We start from the raw sequence: 17,500 nt of genomic DNA on the forward strand, positions 1-17,500 counted from the left end.
TTGGCTAAAATTTTAGGTGAAGCCGCTCTGGTCCATGACATGGACCCATGAATTATATTTATATTATATGCAGTAATAAATCCATTTAAGTGAATTTTTGGGATGAATTGTAAGCATTTGATATATTGTTCCAAAAATTATTGTAGCTTCATAATAATATTGGAAGGATAAATATAGGTCTTCAAGAGATTTAACCAAGCAAAAATCCCTCATTTTAAATAGATAAAAATAATTTGCATTTTAAGTTAGGGTTTAATCCAAATTAAATCCTTTTAATCCATCATAATTTTTGGGAGGGCCCACATGATGAGCACGAGGCCATGAAAAAATTATTAGGGTTTACAATGGCTTTTTGGTAAATTGGCGAAGTTTTAGGGTTTTAACCCTGAAGGAAAAGATGGGGGTGGAATAAATCGTCATTCTCTGGAGAATATGGAGTGGATGAGAATATAGCGATTTTGCCAGAGTGCTTTTTTGTCCTGCTAGCCTTCATATCAACGGTTGTCATAGAGGACGGAACCATATTGCAACTCTCCTAGAATTCTTGTTATTGTCCTCACTATTCATATTATCAAAGCTCAGCACAACCGAGAAGGGGAACATCCACATGCTAGTTCCCGATAGATCGACGGGGCGACGCACGAACATAGAGCGGGCCGTCCATTTTGAGCGTGAGCATCGGACGGTAGCCCACCGTCGAGCCGCGGTCCCACATCTCAAACCTGAAGAGGTAGAGAAGAGTGGCTGCAAATATCTTCATCTGCCTGTAGGCGAACTCCTTTCCCAAGCAGATCCGAGGCCCCGCCTATGTTCAACAAGAGGACAAACGTACACACACGTCACATGAATGGATATACTCCTCTACTTAGGTGCGATGATTTATGAGATACTCCCTCGGTTCCACAATGTAGCGCATATAATTTTTTTTGTAGAAGTCAAACTTTATAAACTTTGATCAAGTTTGTAGAAAAAATCATATACATCTAGAATACCAAATACATATGCTTAGATACATCACAAGACATACTTTCATATTATATGCATTTGGTATTGTAGATATAAATAGTTTTCTCTATAAACTTGATCAAACTTTATAATGTTGGAACTATGTGGTATGGGTCAGCAACGACCCCAATCGAATTATTTGGGCCTACTCGTTATCAGTGGGATCAGGGATACTTTCAGCAAGAAATATATCGAAGAGTTAGCAATGGTTTAGCCGAAAATCTTAGTTTATCAGAAGCTTGGTTTGACTTTGTAGAAAATATATATGCGTTACATTATGAAACAGAGGGAGTATGTGTTTCGCTCACTCACCTGGAAAGCGGTGAACTTGTAGGGGCTCTCCGGGACGAACACGCCGTCATCGTCGAGCCACCTCTCCGGCCTGAACTCCTCGGCGTCGTCGCCCCATAGGAACTTCATCCGGCCCATGGCGAAGGGCTGGTAGTTGACCATGTCCCCTCTCCTCACGGCGTGCCCGTCCGGCAGCGTGTCATCCGAGAAGCAGCACTTGACGTCCTGCAAATGCAACAACCACCAAATCAATGGTGTACTTGATCATTTCCCTGGTCTTGAAAATGCTCCATGCGGATGATCCAGCCAGGCCGACTCACGACGGGCACCGCCGGGTACAGCCGGAGGGTCTCCGTGAGCGCGGCGTGGAGGTAGTGCATGCTGCCGATGGCGTCTTCGGTCAGGCGCGCCGTGAACTCTTCCACGCCGCCCGCGTCCTGGCGGTCGCCGGTACTGGTGGCCTCCCGCACCTCCCGCGCGATCTTGTCCTGGATGCGCTGGTCTCTGCAGAGCACGTGGAGGAACCACGAGAGCGTCCCCGCCGTCGTGTCGCGGCCGGCGATCACGAAGTTGAGGATGATGTCCCGCAGGTACTTGTTGCCGAAGCAGCCGGGGTCTTTCTCCCTCTCCAGCAGGAACCTCGACAGTATGTCCCCTTTCTTGGCCTGCCAAAATCAAGAAATGTCACAGTTTTTCTCCCTCCCCAGCAGGAACCTCGACACTCGACAGTATGTTGCTTACGTACGAATTCGTGCCCATCTCTGCCCATCTGCTCCATCTTCTTGTCGATGACGGCGTACACGAAGTCGTTGATGGTGCCCACCCACCGCTTCATGGCCGCCTCCGACAAGACGCCGAGGAGCCTCTTGGCCTTCCAGAGCGGGTCCAAGAACCGGTACAGCACCTGCTCGCTGGCGTCGTCGAACGCCCTGGCGAACGCCGCGCCCTTCTTGTTGGATCCGGAGAGCGCGCCGAGGTTGACCCCGAACCCAACCGTGAAAATCGAGTCCAGCGTCGACCGCATGAACAAATTCTCCATGTCCACCCTCTCCCCGGCGGCCGCGGCGGCGGCGACGATGCCCGCGAGCTCGGCGGCCACGTCGCGGAACACGCCGCTGCTGTACTCGCGGAGCGCTCGCGTGGTGAACTCAAAACTGGCGACCTTCCGCTGGTGCCGCCACTTGGCGCCGTCCACGTTGAAGATCCCGTCGCCGAGGAGGTCCTCCAGCACGCCGTGGGTCATCGGCCCCTTGCCGTAGTTGGCGAAGTTGGTCCGGAGGATGTGCTCCACGTTGGCCGGGTCGACGGTGTACACCCAGTTGCCGCTGTAGGTCAGGGTGAGCATGCGGAAGGTGCCATACCTGCGGGAGAGCTCCGTCATGTACTCCGGAAGCCGGCCCCAGTTGAGCAGCTGCTGGAGCATGGTGCCGGCCACTGGCGGGTAGCTCCGACGCCGCCTCTGGCCGCCGAGCAGGTACAGGGCTAGGAGGAGGAGGAGCACCGACGAGAGCGCGGCCAGCAGCAGCGGTGAGTCCATGGCCGTGAGACGGCGCTGGGTCACGTATGGTGCTCGACTGCGCCGAGTGTGTGGATTGAGGAGGCCATACTGTTCTCATCATTTAGCGAGGAGGTGTGTCCGTTTTCTCCTTTTCAACACACGTGTCGAGGGCGATCATTAGCAGATCGGTATGGTGAGACGTACGGCGTGCCGTTTTCCAGTTAACTGCACAATGACGCCGACGAATGAACATCAAAGTCTGGTGAGAGTGAGACGAAACTAACCACAGAAAACTTTCGGAAAATCCGAGATGTTTACTGTTTGTGGATTGTAACCCTACCTACATCAAGACCAGATAATTGATGCCGATAAGCCAAAACTCGTTTTCTTTAGGGCTACAAGCCAAATCTAATTAAACTCATTAAGAGGCGCTCGAATGGTGGCCAACCAACTACCCGATGTGACGTATGCTGATTAGTCATGGTGAGAAAGTTTACGATAGAGAGACTTTTTTCGTGAAAAGTTTTTCTAGGCTTTTTCTAAAGATGGTTGTGATGTCCACGTGACGCGTGAATATTTTAAAAAATAATTACCATAATGATGAAGTGCGTATAGCTTTCTCTCAAACGACCCGCAATGACGAGCCCCAACCACTAGTACTCATGGCTAGTCACGCCTTGAAAGCGTTTCTAGAGACGAAAATATCGGATACTTTGAGTTGACGTGTGCAAACTCTAACCATTGATCCTTATTATATCTATAGAACTTGAGTTGGCGTAGTCATGGGGATCAGTGGGGGTGCTAGCAGGGGCCCTGGCCCAGGTCAACATGCAGATTTTGCCACTACATGAGGGATTATCTGCTGCTAATATTTGTGTATTATGATGATTTTGCTGGCTTTGACCCTCCCTAACATGATTTAACATCAGTTGCCCCCCTATTAAGTTTTTTTGGCTTCGCCACTGATGAGGATCATGTGTGTAACTGTAAGCGCCGCCGAGATGAGGATGACGCGCACCAACAAGAAAAAGAGGGAAGAAGATACGAGAAGGCGCGAGGAGCGGTGATGCAAGCGGAATCGGGCTTCCACGTACCGTACGGGCGGCATGGTCTGCGCCGTTAAACCATGGGGTGAAGGAAGCTGGAGCTCCCCTCCTGCCACTTCCCCTCGAGTGTACTAACAAAATACATCGACATATCCTTGTAAATTTACACTTAAATCGATTCGTCAACAGAGTTCAGCTCGCCATATTTTTCAGTTTGCAACTACACAAAATATAATAACCTTTTGCCCTTCTTAACACACGAGCCAGGGATGCGCAGAATGCCAAACACCGAATATTTGTTTCTGCCAGCAAGACCTGTGCAACTACGGACCCTGCTAAGGGACTGTTATCCTTTGATGCTTTACATGAACATAACTACAAAATAATACTATCTCTGTAAAAAAATATAAGAGCGTTTAGATCACTAGTACACCTTAACGAGTCATGCTTGCAATGATTGGGTGAAGTGGCAAACAGGACACTCGGCGGTTCTCTTACCCAGTCTGAGTTTTGAAACTAAGGTTGAAAGCACAACAAAACTTGGGTTTACAAGAATGATTAAGCACAATATAGTTGCCTTGTGATCAGTACTTGTGCATGGGAGAGAAAACAGGTAAGCTTTGCTACAAAGGAAATTAAATTGAACAGCGTGAGTTTTTTCAGAGTGCCATCCCCAGTAGCAATGGTTGGATGAACCATGTCCCCAGTAGCAAGGTGTGAAAACACACACCAAGTATTCATATTCAGACATTATCAGTAGGCGGCGGCAGCTCCAGCAAACTTCCTGAATAGCCTGGCCGCGTCCATGACGCCATTCGAAACGGCGACATGATCGCCATCCTCGTTGGTCTTGTTGGCTGCTTCATCGAGGAAGCAGTGCGCGGGCGCCTGCCACTGGGAATCGTCTTCCAGCACCACGCCAACCTCGAAGCTCATCACAAACTGCTCTATCCCCGTCACTGCAACCATGCAAAGCTCCATCAAATCCAGTAAAGTTCAGACATCACGTGGAATAGTAGTAGCAATGGGGGTATACCATCAATGAAGTTCCAGCGGACGGGGCGGCGCGTGAGCGCGTCCTCGTAGTAGACGATGAAGCCGGCCTTGCCCCAGACGTGGCAGTCGAACCCGCCTGTGGTCTCGCGGCCGAGGTAGACAGCACTGCCGTCGGCAAGCCACCCGGGGCGGAGCACGCCGACGGGGAACTGCTCCGTGCGGCACGTGGCCGAGTCGAAGTAGAAGGTGGTGCCGTTGTTCCACTCCACATCGTACAGCGGGCCGCCTGAGAGTTGGTGCCGGATCAGGTTCAGGTTGCGCCGCCGCGGCCAGTCGTAGTACAGGTCGTGCAGGCGGAGCGGCGGGCCTGACGAGGCAATCGAGACGTTGGTCAGGTTCGTGAACAGCACCGCGTGGAACTGCTCCGGCCATGGCGCCGGCCCGTCAGGCGTCGTCGCTGAGGACGCCCCTGCCGCGGCGGCGGCGGCGATGAGCAGGAGCTGGAGCAGTGGCCATGCCATGTCTGTCCCAGACCTTATCTTTGGTTACACCTGTCTGTCTGCTGGTGAGTGAGGGATGACCACCACCAGTGACCAAAAGCAATGGATGAGTGGGCAGCAAATGTATACCATCCATGTGCAGCAATTTCAGCCGCACAAGCTTCTTGGAGATTTATCGATTGGGTTGACAATGAAGCGAATATCAAGTTTCAGTGATGAGTAGCGCATAATCGATGTCGTCAACTCTGTGTAAAATAAAATAATATCACTTGTTAGCATGGTTCCAAATACAGCGTCATTATGCAGATCCAATTACACCAAATTTAGGAGATTGGCCATTTGCCGCAAGAATGATCAATTCCACTACTGAATTTTTTAGTTACATTATGCTACAAGCGAAGCTGCACGAGACAAGTAGGAGCACTAAATATTAGCACGCTCATATAAATTTGGATTTTAGCTGGAATATGAACTTGATGGGACAGACAGACTATTAAAGTTCACCGTACAAAAAGACCGACTATTAAAGTCACAAGGAATATCAATATGAATAGGCAAATGTAAAGATATGCAAAATCATCTGATTCAGCACCTGTCCTGCATGGTCAAATGCCAACTTCCTCCCAATTTCGCAGTAAGAATGTGACTAGAATTTTGCTGATGCAGTACCCAAGTACCACTGACCACAAGCGACCAAAAGCAATGAATGGGCAGCAAATATGATTCATGTACAGCTTCGTTACAATTTTAGCCACACAAGCTTCTTGGAGATTGGGTTCACAACAATATTGTCTGCTAGTTTCGTCAGAACATCAGGAACCTGGGACATTAAAAACTACCAAAATTTATTTCTAGAAGAAGCTCACAGAACTTTTTACTTTCTTATGTCAAGAAGTAAAGTTACACGGTCATGAAAACTCTCTATCAGGCCATTGTTCACTCATTACAATAAATGATCTTTTGTTTGTACAGAATTAGCTCACGAAAAGCAAGATGCAGCAATGGAAATAAAGTTGTATCGCTTCACATACTGTAAGTGAAAAAGAAATGAGCAAGGGGATTTAGTTGCCTGAACTGATGTAGCAGAGATAGAGCCTAGTTTGTTTTTACCATACCTACTTCTGGCCAATACCACCACAGACGCCGCTCTTCCCGTGCAGAAAATGTCCCTGACCCTCCTCCAAGCAGTAAGGCCCAGAATGACAACAGTGACACACAGAAGGACCCATAAAATGCAACGAAAGTGAGCGAAGTAGCTTGGCCAGTTACCTGCACCAACAACCAAATAAACGTAGCCAACAGATCAAGGCAGAACGTAGAACAGTGAGTATGTTTTACTAATAAACTAGATTGAACACAGTTGAAAAACAATGTTATCTGAAAATTTGATGTGCATACCAGGAATAAACGATGGCCAAGTAATGAAAAATATTGTACAAATAATTAAAAGATTCAGACTTGCAGGTAATTTTAAGAAAAACATCACATCATATCTTAGCCAAGGTGTGCACGTGATAAACATGTAAATCTAAGGAGTAGGAACTCACCATTATAAGCCAACAACAAACAATTTTTTTATTCCCTTCACTCTATATTAGTGGGAGTGGCATACAGGTTCAGTCCCTACAGATGTTACTTCAATAGATGGCTTCGGTTCCGATTGAAAACCATTTTACATGGCGCTTGCATGGCTTCTACTGCAGGGGTGATCTGAACAAAGAAGTGAAACTCATCTTAGAGAAGCATCGATAAATTGGGTAGCTGAAACAAAAATTGATCAAATAAGCAAAACAGTGATCCAATGCCTATCCATGATGTACCACGAGAGTACTTGCACAGACTGCCAAAAACAACTGACTATTATAGGAAGATAAAGGCAAAGCAAATACAAATATAAAAGAATCTAATTAGTATGTTACTGCTTTTTTACCACTTAACATACAGCGTTTACTGGCGTACAAACTAAATATAATCACCAACCTTCTTAACTAATGGTTTACCAAAAAAAAACAGCTAGACAGTAAGCATCAAAGACCTTTCAGTAACACAGAGAAATACCAAATGAATGGATTCATTCAAGAAACAAACATTTAAGAAGTCACAAAAAGAGATTTTTGTTACCTGCTATTTTTCTTGGTACTCCAGAGGAAAAAGCCATCAATAGCACTGTCAGACCAGCCTACCAGGTAGATAGTAAGAGCAGCAGCACACAGGAACTTGTTAATCCAGAGGATGTTATCCATTGGCATATTTGCACACAAAGTAGTTATCTGAAGCTCACGATGGCAAAATGGACAACAAATGCAGCAGTTTCCATCACAAGAAAACAACACACTGGATTAGTACTGAGCATACTGCATACATCACTGGATAAGTAATATATGGTTCATTATGTACACAGTTCCTTCAATACAAACAAAATCCCATATAGCATCAGCATTAGCTGACTAAAATCACAGGTATCATCTCTGTTGCAAACAGTTTTTATTTTGCGAAAAGATCAAGTGTAGTATCATGTTCCTAAATATACATAAAAGCAAAAGGACTGAGGGCAGTAATGTATCAGTTCTCATGTGCCATATAAATTCAGTAAAAAGAATTGTAGGCATCAACATCATATCTAAAATCCAGCATGGAAAAATGTAACAAAATGCACCTGTTTCTATCACAGGAAAATGCAAACAAGATGCACCACGGACGGTGATAATATCCCTCTCTTTTAGTGGGGCAAAGTACTGTAACTGACCTTTTGCCGGTACAAACTGTTATCTTCCATTTGCTTAGCATTGCATTTCAGCACAGTTTAGGGATTGTAACTATGGAGTAAGAGTTTATGTTACTATGGTAACATGACTAACTCGTGTTCCCTCTTAAGGATACAGAACCAAATTGTAGAGCTCACCTAATTGTCCAAATAGGTGAGGCGATGGTAAGAAAATTTTCCATAACAAAATACTGGACAGGAGCACGGCAGGAGGAGGCGTCCCTCGGCAACGCGGACGGGAGCACGCACAGCGGACCCGGACGACCCAGAGGTTGAGGGCTTGAGGCCACCGAAATATCTGGTGCATGTCAAAATAATTTAGGTGCATAGTACATTGAAATCTCCACCCGGAGCACGAATAGAGAAATCTGCTGAAATATGTTCCATCTCGAAAATGTATATAACATGAAGACATTGATATGCCATTAAAAGCTAAGTATCTTGTGTCATTTATGACACTTGGATCAATATTTTAGGGAATAAGAACAGAACTGTCAAGTAGGAATGTTTTACTGAATTTCAACTTATATGATTAAATTATTAGGCAAGCTTTGAAAATAATTTTATAAGCTTTCAGAATCCTATCCCCAAACACATGAAGATAATAGAAGAAATTGACTTAATTTCATGATCAAGATAGGCAGATAAGGGAAATAATTCTATTCCCTCCGTTCCATAATATAAGTCTTTCTAGAGGTTCCAACAAGTGATTACATACGGAGCAAAATGAGTGAATCTACACTCTAAAATATGTCTACATGCATCTGTATGTTGTAGTCCATTTGAAATATCTAAAAAGACTTATATTTAGGAACAGAGGGAGTAGGATAGAAGAACATAAATAACAATATACAATCTTATATTTGTGCATTATAAGTAGTGAAGGTTAAATATCGCAATGATTTCAAAGATTTCACATAGAAAAAACAAATAATTATGTAGTTTCAGTAAAAAAAAGTTATCACCTACAGCTAAAGAAACACATCCTTCTCAAATCTCCGTTATCATGAAGACTGCACGAGGGCAATGGATTGAAAAAACAAAGAACTGAAACAAAAACATGCCATACAAAATAAGATAAAACAATATCCTGCATTTGAGGAATAGTGATTCCCTTAGTTATTTGAAATGGGGTAGTGTCAAGCCTTACATACAGTAAGCCTTGTTTATCCTAAAAAATGGCTATTAGACTACTTCCAGCTATGAACATGAAAGAGAAATACACCTAATGAAGCATTTCGTAAACTAATTATAAGGAACATGGTAACAAAAAATGTTAAGGTACCTGATAGATGTGCTCTTACAATCCTTGGTTGTTTGTCAGCATGTTCAGTGTGCATCCTTGATTTGCACAAGAAAGCCTAATCCCTACCAATAGTCTCCACAAGAACAAACTCCATCCTTGAAATGGTGAAACCTGCTTGAATCTCTTACAATTATGTCTCTGTTCACAATCTTTGACATCATCTTGATTGCAGCATGGCAGTCTAGGCAAGCGGATAGATTTTTCATAACTCTAATTGGCGTCCCTGGTGGGGTGTTAATCAGAGCAAATGCAATGGCCAATCTCTCGCTGTGGTATTTCAATGACTCCAACTTTAAGTCATCATCCACTTGATGCAAGGCACAGCTAGTGTCGGGCTTATATCCCTGTTTATCCATCTCTTTGTACAGCCTCTCAAGCTCTTCTTTCATCTCGGATATCATCGGGTTGGTTTGGTCATTTGAAGAAAAGCTGTAGATTTTTTGTTTGACTTCAACCCAACTGTAACCTGACTCTTTCCTAAGTCCTCTATTTCTCATGCTCTTTTTAACACGGGCAGCGTCTTCCCATTTACCAGCCTTTGCATATATGTTGGACAGTATAACGTAAGGCGTCGCATCTGTGGATCCCATACTGAACAACTTTTCAGCTGCCACTCTAGCTAAATCCTGGTTTCCATGGATCCTGCACGAGTGAAGAATGGAGCTCCAAATGATTGGGTCATCTTCAAATGGCATCTCGCTCAACATTTGCTGAACTTTATCAAAACATCCCACCCGACCTAATGTATCGATAACACAAGCATAGTGTCCCTTCCAGGGGGATATGCCATATTCATGTTCCATCAATTCAAAGTATTTCATACATTCTTCTGCAAGGCCGTTGTGACTGCAGGCTGACAGTACACTCAAGAAGGTGACTGAATCTGGTTTGAACCCATAATGGAGCATACCTTCAAACATCTTGATGGCGTTCTTTGCCTGCCCGTAGTGCGCGTAGGCTGAAATAACAGCATTCCACGAGATGGAATTCCTCTCAGGCATCTCATCAAATGTTTGGAGTGCCTCATCCAAACAGCCACACTTTGCGTACATGTCAAGAAGGGCACTTCCTGAGAACACACTGGAGATGTGGCCTGATCTGATGGTGTAAGAATGTAACTGCCTCCCTAACCCGATCATTGCCAGGCTTGAGGAAGCCTTAATGATGCTTGAAAATGTCGCCCTGTCCGGGCTCAGACCAGCTCTTCTCATGTCACAGAATAACCGCAGCGCTTCCTCCAGCTGCCCATTCTGGACATACCCAGTTATCATTGATGTCCATGAAATGCCTGTCTTGTCATTCTTGTTGAGAAAATTGGTCTTTGCAGCATCCAACATCCCACATTTTGAATACATGTCAATCAAGGCGTTGCCCACAAGATCCTCCGAAGAAAGGCCAAGAAGGACCAGCTGAGCATGTATTTGCTTCCCAATCCCAATGTGAGGCAGTGAGCCAGCAACACTCAGCAAACTAGCATAAGGTAAGGCCTGCCTGTCGAAACAGAGTATCTGCATCTCTCTGAACAGCCGCAGCGCTCTGCTAGCACACCGGTTCCAAGCATAGCCTGAGATCATGACATTATATGAGACATTGTCGCGCTCTGGCATCTCGTCGAACAGCTTCTCCATCTCAGCAAGGCAGTCACATTTGGAGTAGAAATCCAGCAACGAGTTCTTGACAAACACGTTGTGCGCGGAGGTGGCTCTGGCCACGAGGCCGTGGACCTGGCGCCCAAGGTGGAGATCACCCATGCCTGTGGCTACGGTGAGCATGCTGGAGAAGGTGAACTGGCTGGCGTCAAGACCCGTGCGGCGCATATCAGTAAATAGGACCAGCGCTTCCCTGTGCAGCCCCTCCTTGGAGCACCCCATCATCATGGCATTGTAGGTGACGGAGTCCCTGTGCGGCATCTCCTGGAACACTCTCATGCCAGCAGCGAGGAGGCCGTGCTTGCAGTAGGCGTCGAGCAGCGTGTTGCAGACGACGACGCTGGAGTGGAGGAGGCCGAGCTTGACGGCGAAAGGATGGAGCGACGCGGTCACGGCGCCAGAGGCGGGCACGTTGAGCACGGTGGACACGGTGACGCGGTCCGGGGCGACGCCCTCCCTGAGCATGTCGCGGAAGAGGGCCAGGGCGTCGGCGGCGCGGCCGGGGGCGGCGGCAAAGGCGGCCATCATGATGGTCCAGGTGACGGCCTCGCGGAGGCGGGGCGGGGAGGAGAGGAAGAGCTGGTGCGCGGCGGCGAGCTGGCCCGACCTGGAGTAGCCGGAGAGCATGCGGTTGAGGGAGAAGGCGTTCTTGGTGTGGGGCATTTGGTCGAACAGGGCGCGGGCCTGCGCGAGGCGGCCGGAGGAGATGAGGGACTGGAGGTGGAGGTTGAGGCGATAGGCGGCCGGGTCGAAGCCCGTCTTGACCATGCGGGCGTCCGGCGGCGTGGTGGCGCCGAAGCCGGCGACGGGGCCGGCGCGGGGGAGGACGGCGTCGGCATTGGCTACGGCCACGGTGGGTCTGAACGGGAGGCGCATTGCGGGCGGCGTATTGGGGGGTTTGCCGTAGAACGGGAGGGAGCATTAAGGCCCGGCCCAGGCCCAGGCCCAAGCGTCGCCGTTTCCGAGTGATTCCGAGCTGCAGCTCCGGTAGATGCCTCTCTCCATTGTCTCACTTGTCAGAAAGGAGGGAGCAGACTCCTGTTCCTTTCTCGCCGTGTGTGCACAAGTTCAACTCCTAGCTTCTTCATCGTACATATCATACATCTAATACATTCATTTCTCTGACAAATATTTTCGAATGAAGGGAATATCTTTTTAAGAAGACTGATGTTTGGATCGATTTCTTTCCACTCTTGTGCAACAATCACCTCTCAAATGCCATGACCTCCAATCCTCCATAGAATTAAGAGCACATTCACTCTAGTATTTTAAGAGCATGTCTAGTAGAACCCTCAAACTCTCACTAGCGTTTTAAGGGTCCAAAAATGGTCTTTTTGTGCACTTTTACGGGTGAAAAACAGAGGCAAAGATTAGAACCCTCAAACCCAACCCTTATAACGGAATATTCCCCATGAACGACGTTGGCGTTGCAGGCATACCGTCGAGCACCTGGTGCACGACGGGCGGAGGGCGGCGCGGGGGCGGAGGGCGGCGCGGGCGCGGGCGGAGGGCAGTGGCCGGGGGGTGGGGAGGCGGAGGCGGAGGGCGCGGGGAGGCGGAGGCGGGAGCGGGCCGGAGGCGGTCGGCGGGTCGAGGCGGGCGCGAGCGGGGGGTGGAGGAGGAGCGGCGGGAGGCGGAGGGGCGGGCGCGCGGGAGTAGAAGCTGGCGGGGCGGCGGGCGGCGCGGGCGGCGGGACGGATGGTGACGGCCGGTGGCGGGGCGAGTGCGGCCGCGGGCCGGGAGAAGGTGGAGGAGAAAGCCGGCGTGTCGGTGGGAACGATGAGAAATGCCCTAGAGGCAATAATAAAGTTTTATTTATTTCCTTATATCATGATAAATGTTTATTATTCATGCTAGAATTGTATTAACCGGAAACATAATACATGTGTGAATACATAGACAAACAGAGTGTCACTAGTATGCCTCTACTTGACTAGCTCGTTAATCAAAGATGGTTATGTTTCCTAACCATGAACAATGAGTTGTTATTTGATTAACGGATCACATCATTAAGTGAATGATCTGATTGACATGACCCATTCCATTAGCTTAGCACCCGATCGTTTAGTATGTTGCTATTGCTTTCTTCATGACTTATACATGTTCCTATGACTATGAGATTATGCAACTCCCGTTTGCCGGAGGAACACTTTGTGTGCTACCAAACGTCACAACGTAACTGGGTGATTATAAAGGAGCTCTACAGGTGTCTCCAAAGGTACATGTTGGGTTGGCGTATTTCGAGATTAGGATTTGTCACTCCGATTGTCGGAGAGGTATCTCTGGGCCCTCTCGGTAATGCACATCACATAAGCCTTGCAAGCATTGCAACTAATGAGTTAGTTGTGAGATGATGTATTACGAACGAGTAAAGAGACTTGCCGGTAACGAGATTGAACTAGGTATTAAGATACCGACGATCGAATCTCGGGCAAGTAACATACCGATGACAAAGGGAACAACGTATGTTGTTATGCGGTCTGACCGATAAAGATCTTCGTAGAATATGTAGGAGCCAATATGGGCATCCAGGTCCCGCTATTGGTTATTGACCGGAGACGTGTCTCGGTCATGTCTACATTGTTCTCGAACCCGTAGGGTCCGCACGCTTAAGGTTTCGATGACAGTTATATTATGAGTTTATGAGTTTTGATGTACCGAAGGAGTTCGGAGTCCCGGATGAGATCGGGGACATGACGAGGAGTCTCGAAATGGTCGAGACGTAAAGATTGATATATTGGACGACTATATTCGGATATCGGAAAGGTTCCGAGTGATTCGGATATTTTTCAGAGTACCGGGTAGTTATGGGAGAAGCAATGGGCCTAGATGGGCTTTAGTGGGAAGAGGAGAAAGGGCCAAGGGGCTGCTGCGCCCTCCTCCCCTCTAGTCCGAATTGGACTAGGGAAAAGGGGGCCGACCACCTCTCCTTCTCCTCCACTTCCTTCTCCCTTCCTCCCCTCTTGGTGGACAGGTACTAGGACTTGGAGTCCTAGTAGGACTCCACATCCTGGCCGCACCAATTGCCTTGGCCGGCCTCCTCCTCCTCCATCTTTTATATACTGAGGCAAGGGGCACCCCAAAGACACAAGTTGATCCACGTGATCATATTCTTAGCCGTGTGCGGTGCCCCCTTCCACCATAGTCCTCGATAATATTGTAGCGGTGCTTAGGCGAAGCCCTGCGACAGTAGTACATCAAGATCGTCACCACGCCGTCGTGCTGACGGAACTCTTCCCCGACACTTTGCTGGATCGGAGTCCGGGGATCGTCATCGAGCTGAACGTGTGCTAAAACTCGGAGGTGCCGTAGTTTCGGTGCTTGATCGGTCAGGCCGTGAAGACGTACGACCACATCAACCAAATGCTTCCGTTGTCGATCTACAAGGTACGTAGATCACACTCTCCCCTCGTTGCTATGCATCACCATGATATTGCGTGTGCGTAGGAAATTTTTTGAAATTACTACGTTCCCCAACAGTGGCATCCGAGCCTAGGTTTTATGGTTTGATGTTATATGCACGAGTAGAACACAAGTGAGTTGTGGGCGATATAAGTCATACTGCTTACCAGCATGTCATACTTTGGTTCGGCGGTATTGTTCGATGAAGCGGCCCGGACCGACATTACGCGTACGCTTACGCGAGACCGGTTCTCCCGACGTGCTTTGCACATAGGTGGCTTGCGGGTGACAGTTTCTCCAACTTTAGTTGAACCGAGTGTGGCTACGCCCGGTCCTTGCGAAGGTTAAAACAGCACCAACTTGACAAACTATCGTTGTGGTTTTGATGCGTAGGTAAGAACGGTTCTTGCTAAGCCCGTAGCAGCCACGTAAAACTTGCAACAACAAAGTAGAGGACGTCTAACTTGTTTTTGCAGGGCATGTTGTGATGTGATATGGTCAAGACGTGATGAGATATAAGTTGTTGTATGAGATGATCATGTTTTGTTGAAGTTATCGGCAACTGGCAAAATCCTTATGGTTGTCTCTCTATTGCATAAGATGCAAGCGCCCAATAACTGCTTTACTTTATCGCTATGCGATAGCAATAGTTGCAAGAGCAATTGTTGGCGAGACGACCACGTGACGACACATTGATATAGATCAAGATGATGGAGATCATGGTGTCATGCCGGTGACGATAGAGATCATAACAGTACTTTGGAGATGGAAATCAAAGGCGCAAGATGATGATGGCCATATCATGTCACATATTTTGATTGCATATGATGTTTATCTTTTATACATCTTATTTTGCTTAGTTTGACGGTAGCATTTTAAGATGATCTCTCACTAAATATCAAGAAGTGTTCTCCCTGAGTATGCACCGTTGCGAAAGTTCTTCGTGCTGAGACACCACGTGATGATCGGGTGTGATAGGCTCTACGTTCAAATACAACGGGTGCAAAACAGTTGCACACGCGGAATATTCAGGTTATACTTGACGAGCCAAGCATATACAGATATGGCCTCGGAACACGGAGACCGAAAGGTCGAGCGTGAATCATATAGTAGATATGATCAACATAGTGATGTTCACCAATGAAACTGCTCCATCTCACGTGATGATCGGACATGGTTTAGTTGATTTGGATCACGTGATCACTTAGAGGATTAGAGGGATGTCTATCTAAGTGGGAGTTCTTAAGTAATATGATTAATTGAACTTAAATTTATCATGAACTTAGTCCTGGTAGTATTATGCAAATTATGTTATAGATCAATAGCTCGCGTTGTTGCTTCCCTATGTTTATTTTGATATGTTCCTAGAGAAAATTGTGTTGAAAGATGTTAGTAGCAATGATGCGGATTGGATCCGTGATCTGAGGTTTATCCTCATTGCTGCACAGAAGAATTATATCCTTGATGCACCGCTAGGTGACAGGCCTATTGCAGGAGCAGATGCAGACGCTATGAACATCTGGCTAGCTCAATATGATGACTACTAGATAGTTTAGTGCACCATGCTTAACGGCTTAGAATCGGGACTTCAAAGACGTTTTGAACGTCATGGACCATATAAGATGTTCCAGGGGTTGAAGTTAATATTTCAAGCAAATACCCGAGTTGAGAGATATGAAGTCTCCAACAAGTTCTATAGCTAAAAGATGGAGGAGAATAGCTCAAGCAGTGAGCATGTGCTCAGATTGTCTGGGTACAACAATCGCTTGAATCAAGTGGGAGTTAATCTTCCAGATAAAATAGTGATTGACAGAATTCTCTAGTCACCATCACCAAGTTAGTAGAACTTCGTGATGAACTATGATATGCAAGGGATAACGGAACCGATTCCCAAGCTCTTCGTAATGCGGAAATTGACGAAGGTAGAAATCGAGAAAAACATCAAGTGTTGATGGTAGACAAGACCACTAGTTTCAAGAAAAGGGCAGAGGGAAGAAGGGGAACTTCAAGAAGAACAGCAAGCAAGTTGCTGCTCAAGTGAAGAGGCCCAAGTCTGGTCCTAAGCCTGAGACTAAGTGTTTCTACTGCAAAGGGACTGGTCACTGGAAGCGGAACTACCCCAAGTGATTGGCAGATAAGAAGGATGGCAAAGTGAACATAAGTATATTTGATATACATGTTATTGATGTGTACTTTACTAGTGTTTATAGCAACCCCTCAGTATTTGATACTAGTTCAGTTGCTAAGATTAGTAACTCGAAACGGGAGTTGCAGAATAAACAGAGACTAGTTAAGGGTGAAGTGACGATGTGTGTTGGAAGTGGTTCCAAGATTGATATGATCATCATCGCACACTCCCTATAAATTCGGGATTAGTGTTGAACCTAAATAAGTGTTATTTGGTGTTTACGTTGAGCATGAATATGATTTGATCATGTTTATTGTAATACGGTTATTCATTTAAGTAAGAGAATAAATTGTTGTTCTGTTTACATGAATAAAACCTTATATGGTTACACACCCAATGAAAATAGTTCGTTGGATCTCGATCGTAGTGATACACATAATCATAATATTGAAACCAAAAGATGCAAAGTTAATAATGATAGTGCAACTTATTTGTAGCACTGCCGTTTAGGTCATATTGGTGTAAAGCGCATGAAGAAACTCCATGCTGATGGGCTTTTGGAATCACTTGATTATGAATCAATTGATGCTTGCGAACCATGCCTCATGGGAAAGATGACTAAGACTCTGTTCTTCGGAACAATGGAGCGAGCAACAGATTTGTTGGAAATCATACATACTGATGTATGTGGTCCGATGAATATTGAGGCTTGCGATAGGTATCATTATTTTCTGATCTTCACAGATGATTTGAGCAGATATGAGTATATCTACTTGATGAAACAAATGTCTGAAACATTTGAAAAGTTCAAAGAATTTCAGAGTGAAGTGGAGAATCATCGTAACAAAAATGAAAGTTTCTACGATATGATCGCAGAAGTAAAATATTTGAGTTACGAGTTTGGTCTTCAATTAA

General features: G+C 46.4%; 3 protein-coding genes across 7 annotated transcripts; all 3 read right to left on the reverse strand.

Annotated features, from left to right (window-relative positions):
* Nucleotides 1–438: 438 nt before the first annotated feature.
* Nucleotides 439–2,923, reverse strand: LOC125542717 (cytochrome P450 704C1-like). The gene is made up of 4 exons (XM_048705880.1): nucleotides 2,042–2,923; nucleotides 1,617–1,961; nucleotides 1,318–1,521; nucleotides 439–805 (listed from the first exon to the last, which is right to left on the reverse strand). Exons 1-4 carry the CDS (start codon nucleotides 2,831–2,833, stop codon nucleotides 611–613), a joined length of 1,536 nt encoding a protein of 511 aa, XP_048561837.1. The 5' UTR covers nucleotides 2,834–2,923; the 3' UTR covers nucleotides 439–610.
* A 1,345-nt stretch (nucleotides 2,924–4,268) lies between these two features.
* On the reverse strand, nucleotides 4,269–5,437 carry LOC125542719 (uncharacterized protein At4g14100-like). The gene is made up of 2 exons (XM_048705887.1): nucleotides 4,877–5,437; nucleotides 4,269–4,799 (listed from the first exon to the last, which is right to left on the reverse strand). Exons 1-2 carry the CDS (start codon nucleotides 5,355–5,357, stop codon nucleotides 4,594–4,596), a joined length of 687 nt encoding a protein of 228 aa, XP_048561844.1. The 5' UTR covers nucleotides 5,358–5,437; the 3' UTR covers nucleotides 4,269–4,593.
* Nucleotides 5,438–5,446: 9 nt separating this feature from the next.
* LOC125542718 (putative pentatricopeptide repeat-containing protein At2g01510) lies at nucleotides 5,447–12,029 on the reverse strand. 5 transcript variants are annotated; one of them, XM_048705885.1, is made up of 8 exons: nucleotides 9,386–12,029; nucleotides 8,239–8,398; nucleotides 8,083–8,152; nucleotides 7,458–7,606; nucleotides 6,884–7,046; nucleotides 6,452–6,605; nucleotides 5,929–6,156; nucleotides 5,447–5,581 (listed from the first exon to the last, which is right to left on the reverse strand). In XM_048705885.1, the coding sequence occupies exon 1, from the start codon at nucleotides 11,929–11,931 to the stop codon at nucleotides 9,469–9,471; it is 2,463 nt and encodes an 820-aa protein (XP_048561842.1). In that variant the 5' UTR covers nucleotides 11,932–12,029; the 3' UTR covers nucleotides 5,447–5,581; nucleotides 5,929–6,156; nucleotides 6,452–6,605; nucleotides 6,884–7,046; nucleotides 7,458–7,606; nucleotides 8,083–8,152; nucleotides 8,239–8,398; nucleotides 9,386–9,468. The 5 variants fall into 5 exon arrangements, with proteins under 5 accessions (XP_048561842.1, XP_048561843.1, XP_048561839.1 ...); XM_048705886.1 differs by lacking the exon at nucleotides 8,083–8,152 and having other exon boundaries at nucleotides 7,458–7,515; XM_048705882.1 differs by lacking the exon at nucleotides 8,083–8,152.
* Nucleotides 12,030–17,500: the final 5,471 nt, after the last annotated feature.

This window comes from Triticum urartu, chromosome 3 (assembly GCF_003073215.2).
Source record: "Triticum urartu cultivar G1812 chromosome 3, Tu2.1, whole genome shotgun sequence".
NCBI classification, from domain to species: Eukaryota; Viridiplantae; Streptophyta; class Magnoliopsida; order Poales; family Poaceae; genus Triticum; species Triticum urartu.

Bases quoted from the DNA above. Each gene is read 5' to 3' on its own strand.
- LOC125542717 (XM_048705880.1), bottom strand. From the start codon at position 2,833: ATGGACTCACCGCTGCTGCTGGCCGCGCTCTCGTCGGTGCTCCTCCTC. The intron at 1,962-2,041 runs GTACGTAAGCAA...TGATTTTGGCAG, and splicing joins GCAGAGATGGGCACGAATTC to GCCAAGAAAGGGGACATACT. The intron at 1,522-1,616 runs GTGAGTCGGCCT...TTGCATTTGCAG, and splicing joins TGTACCCGGCGGTGCCCGTC to GACGTCAAGTGCTGCTTCTC.
- LOC125542719 (XM_048705887.1), bottom strand. From the start codon at position 5,357: ATGGCATGGCCACTGCTCCAGCTCCTGCTCATCGCCGCCGCCGCCGCG. The intron at 4,800-4,876 runs GTATACCCCCAT...GCATGGTTGCAG, and splicing joins CCGCTGGAACTTCATTGATG to TGACGGGGATAGAGCAGTTT.
- LOC125542718 (XM_048705886.1), bottom strand. From the start codon at position 11,931: ATGCGCCTCCCGTTCAGACCCACCGTGGCCGTAGCCAATGCCGACGCC.